Source organism: Octopus bimaculoides, chromosome 26 (genome assembly GCF_001194135.2).
Source record: "Octopus bimaculoides isolate UCB-OBI-ISO-001 chromosome 26, ASM119413v2, whole genome shotgun sequence".
NCBI classification, from domain to species: domain Eukaryota; kingdom Metazoa; phylum Mollusca; class Cephalopoda; order Octopoda; family Octopodidae; genus Octopus; species Octopus bimaculoides.
The window spans coordinates 5,933,311-5,941,142 of record NC_069006.1 but is presented as its reverse complement, the minus strand read 5'-3'; the positions used below and the strand labels follow the sequence as shown (position 1 = coordinate 5,941,142).

Here is a 7,832-nt window from a genome sequence, read left to right as displayed (position 1 = left end):
ATATATATATATATACATATATATGACAGACCTCTTTCAGTTTCCATCTATCAAATCCACTCACAAGGCTTTGGTCGGCCTGTGGCTATAGTAGAAGACACTTGCCCAAGATGCCACGCAGTGGGACTGAACCCGGAACCATGTGGTTGGTAAGCAAGCTACTTACCACACAGCCACTCGTACACCCCTGTTTATTTTAATTGCAATATGTAGAAAAAAACCCAGACAAGTTCACATAAAATTCATGCAGTTCTTTCAGTATTTGCTATACATTAATTAGGAGTTCAATAGACAACAGCAAATTCTTCATTATTTTACAAAATTAATTAAGACAAAGGCAGTATATTTCAACAAAAATATGCCAAACAAAAAGATTAAAGTAATCTAAACAAGAACCTTCCATTGAATTCTGTGTTAATTTATGTTCCAAATATCAGCTATATAAATAAACACCAATTTGATAATGGCAAAGTTATTTTACAAAATTCTTCATTGTGAAACGAAAGCAGTGTATTTCAACAGAAGTATAATAATAACAAAATGGTTAAATTTAATCTGAAAATGTAAAATATCAAAGACAACATTTATTTTCATAGAACACAGGTTGGAAAGCACTGCTATTGTATAATGTCTCTGACTCTGTCTCTACTGTGGTACAAATCATCCACCACACCTACTCTTCAAGGGGAAGAGGGGGGGAAATCAACAACTCTATTCAGAGAGATGTTAATGGCGCTAAATCACCATTCCTTGCTTTTTACACTAAAGAATTTCACAAAAGAAATAAAGAAAGAAAGGAAGAAAAAATATGATGATAATAATGATAAAGTTTATTTACTAATTAGCCAATTATGAAATATTCTAGCTAGAGGAAGGAGTGTTACAGATTTGAAAAACCATTATATATATACATATATATACACACACACATTCATATATCTGTATATTTACATGTATGTTTATATTGACTTAATATATACTCATGTATTGATATATATTTATATATCTAACACATCTATACATTCATATATCTACATGTGTATGTATGAGAGAGAGAGAGAGAGACTATATGTGTGCATGACTGTGTGTACACATGCACATGTTCAAAACATTTCTTTCTTTGACAATGTTTTTTCAATTCCAAGTAGACACAAAATTTAAATTTTAAATTAATAACAAAAAAACAAAGAAAAGATTCATCTTATATCAGAGAAAGTTTTAAAGAATACAAAAGACAAAAAAGATGCTATTGAAAATGGCTTCTCTTGAGTTATGAGAAACAACTTTTGGACTTTCACATCTTTTCAATTCTGTGAAGGCACTAAAATAACAGTAAGACTGATACTATGTACGTTACAGCAACGAGGGTTCCAGTTGATCCGATCAACATAACAGCCTGGTCATGAAATTAATGTTCAAGTGGCTGAGCACTCCACACAGATACATGTGCCGTTTCAAGGACACAAGGTGCCACTGGTAATCGAACACACAACCTGGTTACAAACCAAGTAACCTAAATACTAAGCCATGTGCCTTCACTATTGAGAGAAATTAATAAAACTATTGAGAAAAATAATAATAATAATAAGAGCACTCAGAGAGCGCAAACCTCTGCCAAGGCAACACCATCGTCCTCTCAACGATTAGTTAGAGATGATTTTTAAAATGAGAATATCTGAAATAAACTCGACTGCTCTTACAAATGAGAATACTAAAAATGAACCTGACCGCTCTCAAAAATTAAGTAAAAAAACAGGAAAAATAATCCAGAATCCTGGTCCGGTACCAGATCAATCCCAAATTCTAATCAGCTCATACCAGTCACGAGGCCAAACATCCCTGAAAGTTTCATCGAAATCCATCCAATAGTTCTTGAGATATCTTGTCTGCAGACAAACACACAAACAAACAGGACTGACAACAATACCTCTGCCTTTGCTAAGGCAGAGGTAATAATAATAATAATAATGATAATTTTGGCACAAGGCCAGCATTTTCAGAGAAGGGTACAAGTCAATTACATCAACCCCAGTGCTTGACTGGTACTTATTTTATCAACTCCAAATGAATGAAAGGCAAAGTCAACCCTGGAGGAGTTTGAACTCAGAATGTAAAAACTGAAAAAATGCTAAGCATTTCACCTGGCATGCTAACGAATCTGCCAGATTACCACCTGAATAATAATAATGACCCTTTAAATTAGTGGTTCTCAACTGGGGTTCACATGGCCCTTGGAGGTCCATATAAAATTTTGTTGTTAAAGTTTATATGATATATGGTTAAACTGATTATATTTTTACAATAGACAAAATATTTAAACATTTTTTATACAATTCCTAATAATATTTAATCATAAAAATATATTAAGAGTTTTTAAACATTGAATGCCTTTGGGGGTTCCCCCACCAAAGTAAAATGGGTATCAAAGCAGTCCATAGGCAAAAAATGGTTGAGAAGCACTGCTTTAAACTATAGGTACTGGGCCTGAAATTTTTAGGGAATCGGTTACATCAACCCCAGTGCTCAATTGATACTTATCTTTTTGACTCCAAAAGGATGAAAAACAAACTCAACTTTAGCAGAATTTGAACTCAGAGTGCCAGAATTTGAAAATAAGTACCAGAATTTGAAGACAGACGAAATGCCACAAAGCATTTTCCTCAGCATGCCAACAGTTCTGCCATGTCACCATAGCACTGACAAATTTTCTGACGACACAGGTATGTCATTTACAGCTATGCCCCCACTGCACAACAGACTCTGTCCTTTGTCAAAACTCCCTCACAATCCATCTTTTCCCACTCGTGATCACCATCCATTGCAGGCCCCTCCACTCTCCCTCACATGCCTACCCACAAACACTCTTTTGAAACCTCCCTCCTTGTCCCTTCTGTACCACTTATACTCATCCCCACTGTACCTTGTGGGTTAGTCCCAGATATATCTCTTACACTTTCTCTCTCTCATTCTGTTTGCCTTTTATCTCTCTCTTCAATTCTATCTTTCTTTCTTCTCCAAGTACTGCCTATATCTCTATCCCTTTGCTATACTTTAAACTCTCAACCAGCGCAAAGCCACCTCCCTCAGTACCACTCGCAAGTTACTTGGCAACCCCACTGGTGTTGGTGCCACATAAAAAGCACCCAGTACACTCTGTAAAGCGGTTGATGTTAGGAAAAGTATTCCACCACAAAAGCCATGGCAAAGCAGACAACAGAGCCTGATGCAGTCCTCTGTTTGCGGGGATCCTGTCAAACAGTCCAACCCATACTGGCATGGAAAATGGACATTAAATGCTGTTGCTGATTATTATTGTTATTATTATTATTATCATGAAGGCAGTGAGCTGGCAGAATCATTAGCACTCCAGGCACAATGCTTAGCAGCATTTCATCCATCTTTACATTCTGAGTTCAAATTTCACCCAGGTCAACTTTACATTTCATCCTTTCAAGATTAATGAAATAAGTACCAGTTACACACTGGGGTTGATGTAATCAAGTAGTCCCTTCCCCCAAAATTTCAGGCCTTGTACTTTTAGTAGAATGTATTATTATTATTATTATTATTATTATTATAAAAGAACGAGAAAGAATTCTAGAATGAAGCCAGTTCCATGTGCAGATCTTGTATGTACTCACCCATGTTCAACGTGACTGTAATAATGTTGAGTGACATAGTAGAGTCTGTGATACTGCTAAACGAAGACGTCTGTAAAGAAATACAAACACACAGTAATGGTTGAACCAATTAGAAAAACCAAAAATACAAAACAGTAATTAAAATAAAATGACAAACACACATACATACACACAAACACAATATAAAGAAAAAAGATATACACCATATTTGATAGATTTTTTTTTCAAAGACATTTCTCAAGATAAACCACTCTGAGTCCTATATTTGAAGCTGGGTCTATATAACAAGCTTTAAATGCACTGGAAACTTCTTTTCTTTTTTTTAAATATATGCTGTTGAAATTGGTAGGCATCTAATGTACTCATGTATCTTTTGTGACATCAAAGTAACCCAAATTTAAGGAAATATTAATTAGACGTCAATCATTTTAATATATTGTTGAAGTCCTCTTGACACCTACCTGCCCCCAGAAGGTCTTTATTTCTTATGATACAAATCTTCCAATTTTAAAAGGTATTTACAATTAATTAAAAACCATAATTGCATACAACAAAAAAAAAATTTTTTTTTTTAATGAAATTACACCCCAAACATTAACTTAATGAAATTCAAATCTTCGTTATTTTCACAATATACCGAGAGCCATAGACACATTGTATATATTTCATTACAAACATAATCACAATAGAGTTAAATAACATGAAGATATTCCTGAATCACAGCTGTTTAGCAAGGGATTTGATCTCAGATCGTCTCTGTTGTACCAGTCTATTGTTTCTGTTGTTACAACAGTTAGTGGTCTAACTTTGCTACTACAATAGTCAGTGGTACCACTTTGCTATTAGACCAGTTTATTGTTTCTGTTGTTACAACAGTTAGTGGTCTAACTTTGCTGCTACATTAGTCAGTGGTCTCACTTTGCTTTTAGAGCAGTCTTTTGTCTCACTTTCTTGTGGTCTAATTTTGCTATCACAATAGTCAGTGGTCTCACTTTGCTATTAGAACAGTCTATTGTCTTTTTTGTTACAACAATTAGTGGTCTAACCTTATTGTTACAATAGTTAACGGTCTCAGTTTGCTGTAAGAGCTGTCTATAGTCTCCTTCTGTTGTTACAACAGTTAGTTAGAGCAGTCTGTTGTCTCCCGTTATTGTTACAACAGTCAGTGGGCTCACATTGCTGTTACACTAGTCGGTGGTTTTACCTTGTTCTTACAACATAGTTAATGGTCTTACCTTGCTGAGAGGTGGGAGTCTGTGTCTTTTCCGTCTTCTTTTGTGGCGGCCATACTTTGAAGACCTAGCAGTTGTGTCAGTGACCGTTGAAAACCTGTGCAAAATAGACAAAGCAGTGTGTGATATATACATGTGAATGCATGGGTGTTTGTCTATATATACATATATATATAAAGGGTAAGATTAAAGACCCCCTTCTGGTCATGAATGACCATGGGATTGCACCTAGAAAGTTACCCTCTGAGGCACAAGTCTGGGCAAGGTTGTTTATGGAAGACCAGCAGTCGCCCATGCATACCGGCCTCCCAATCTCCACACCACTGATGTTATCCAAGGGAAAGGCAAAGGCTGACATAACAACTCATTTCTACAGCTGATTGAACTGAAGCAACATGAAATAAAGTGACTAGTTTGCAGAATGCAGTCAGGGCATGAAGACAATGTGGAATCTCATTATGCAATAAAGTTGTGTTAAACTGGGTGGGGGGGGGACTACTGAAACTTATGCAATGCTCCGGGCTCTTTCTGGTTTTAATTCTTTTGCTAACACAAGAGGTTCAATGACAGAAGACAGGAGGTGAGAGACAATGAGGGGGAGAAGGAGATCAGAACATCAGTGCTGGTTGAGAAAATTCACTGTTTTCTGGATGAAGACTGTCACTTGAAGGCCTATAAAAGGAGAAGCTCAAATACTATGTCAGTCGAGGGTCCAGACAGCCAAAGAGAAGCTCAGAAATTCATTAGAGCCTGAAGAACCAAGACTGTGTGAATACTTGAAGGGCCTCTCCCAAAAACCACATACTCAGGGCCAAAATACAGTTTTGTTTTGTCCTGTAAATATCTAACAGGCTTTTCTCTAAAATCTAACACTCAGAGACTCATGAGTGGCCTAAACAACCAACAAAAGGACCTAGAGAACCAGAAAGGGGCATGTAAAGGTAAGGAAGACCTTGTGAATATCTGACAAGCATTTCTCTAAAATCTCTCATTTGGGGCCCAAAAACAGTTTTCTTCTGCCTAGTAAAATTTCTCTCAGAGGCCCAGTGAGGAGCCCTAATATGGTTGCTCACTCTGCTAGATATAGAAGCTGAAAAGGAGCCTGAAGAATCAAGGAAGAGCAAGTGAATATCTAACAGAACCGAAGAGCTTTTCTCTAAAACCTAGAGACTCATGAAGGGCCTGAAGAGCCAGCAAAAGGACCTGGAGAATCAAAGAGGAACCTGTAAAGACAAGGAAGACCATGCAAATATCTGACAAGCATTTCTCTAAAACATCCCACCCAGGGCCCAAAAACAGTTTTCTTCTGCCTAGTAAAATTTCTCTCCGAGACCTGGGGTAGACAGATATATAGCTGCTCAACTTGCTAGATATAGATGCCAAATTAGGCTCTGATCAGCTGTTACCATGTTACCAAAACAAAACTGATATAACACACCAAACATATTCCTGAGTACACTATGTTCAAAGAGAAAACACTTTATCATATGTCCAATTAATCAGCACTAACCCAGGACAAAACCACATCATCATCAACATTTAGCGTCCATGACCCTCACTGGTATGGGTTCAGCTGGTTTAAAACAAACAAAAAAAAATTGGAAAAGAGAGGTAAGGGGTACCTGCTGTCATCTTCTGAATCAAAGAAACTAGTAGATTCCAGATCACTACTGAGCATGGACGTAGATTCATAGATCTGTCGAGGATCTCTGTGGCGGTCATGTTTGGTGTGACCATTGATGCGAGGAATACCTGAAACAGAGTACATATTGGTAAACGACAAGTAAACAACAAAATACAGAAACAATGGCTGGATGGACAGAGATAGACAGACTGATAGACAAGCAGATAGATAGACAGATAGATAGGTTGATAGACATACAGACAAATAGATAGATAGACTGATAGACAAGCAGACAGATAGACAGATATAGATAGATAGATAGACAGACAGACAGATAGATAGACAGACTGATAGACAAGCAGATAGATAGGTAGAGAGATAGGTTGATAGACAGACAGACAGATAGATAGACAAACTGATAGACAAGCAGATAAATAGACAGACATATAGGTAGATAGACAGGTTGATAGACATACAGACAGACGTGTGCATGCATGTACAGATGATACTCCAATATGGCTTAACACGTGATGGATAAATCAAACAAAAGAATATATCTGTGTGAGAGAGAGAGAGAGAGAGAGAGAGAGAGACAGACAAGCAAAGAGAAAGAGAGAGAGAGAGAGAGAGGGGGAGAGAGAGAGAGAGATATTGTGTATATATATTCTGATCATAATCTGAAAGACCAACAAACGAATCAACAGATCAATGATTAGACCTATCAATAGATCAACAGGTCGATGATTAAACAGATCAATAGATCAACAGGTATTGCATTTGATGGTCTAAAAGATGCAAGCGCATTTTAGACGCACCCAATTTCCAGGAATAAAAAATGGTTTTCAGTGTCTTAAAGCATGTAATATAGGTCCAACTTCACACATAGGACCCAAGGTGGTAGTTAGAGACTGTTTTTTGGTAGCAAAAGTGTGTTATATACCATCAGATATAGTAAATCAATAACTACACAGGGAGAAATCAATAAATACACAGGGAGAAATCAATTAATTAATCAACTCAAAAGAATCACATGTAATTTCTGACTGAGACTAAATGAAGACCAGACTTTTACACTTCCAAATGACAAGTTAAAGCAAAACCTTGCCTGCTTCATAAATCTTTTATTACCAAGTTGCTTGTGTGTGTGTGTGTGTGTGTGTGTGTGTGTGTGTGTGAGAAAATGTGTGAGTGAGAGAGTAAGTGTATGTGTGAGCATGACTATGTGAGGGAGTGTGAGTGAGAAAGAGGGTGTGTGAGAAAGAGAGTGTGTGTGTGTGTGTGTATTATTTCGCAAGAGAAAATTCAAGAATTAGAAATTATGTTAAATGGTGGTGG

The 7,832-nt window shown here is 36.9% G+C and overlaps 1 protein-coding gene across 1 annotated transcript in view; it reads right to left on the bottom strand.

Moving 5' to 3' along the window:
* The window catches only part of LOC106876540 (segment polarity protein dishevelled homolog DVL-3), a 260,486-nt gene that overhangs the window by 50,873 nt on the left and 201,781 nt on the right, over positions 1-7,832 (bottom strand). The window contains exons 6-8 of the mRNA XM_052976893.1: positions 6,496-6,625; positions 4,877-4,970; positions 3,642-3,711 (exon numbers count right to left, since the gene is read on the bottom strand). Of these exons, the coding sequence (XP_052832853.1) occupies positions 3,642-3,711; positions 4,877-4,970; positions 6,496-6,625 (294 nt within the window). The remainder of the gene's footprint in view (positions 1-3,641; positions 3,712-4,876; positions 4,971-6,495; positions 6,626-7,832) is intronic.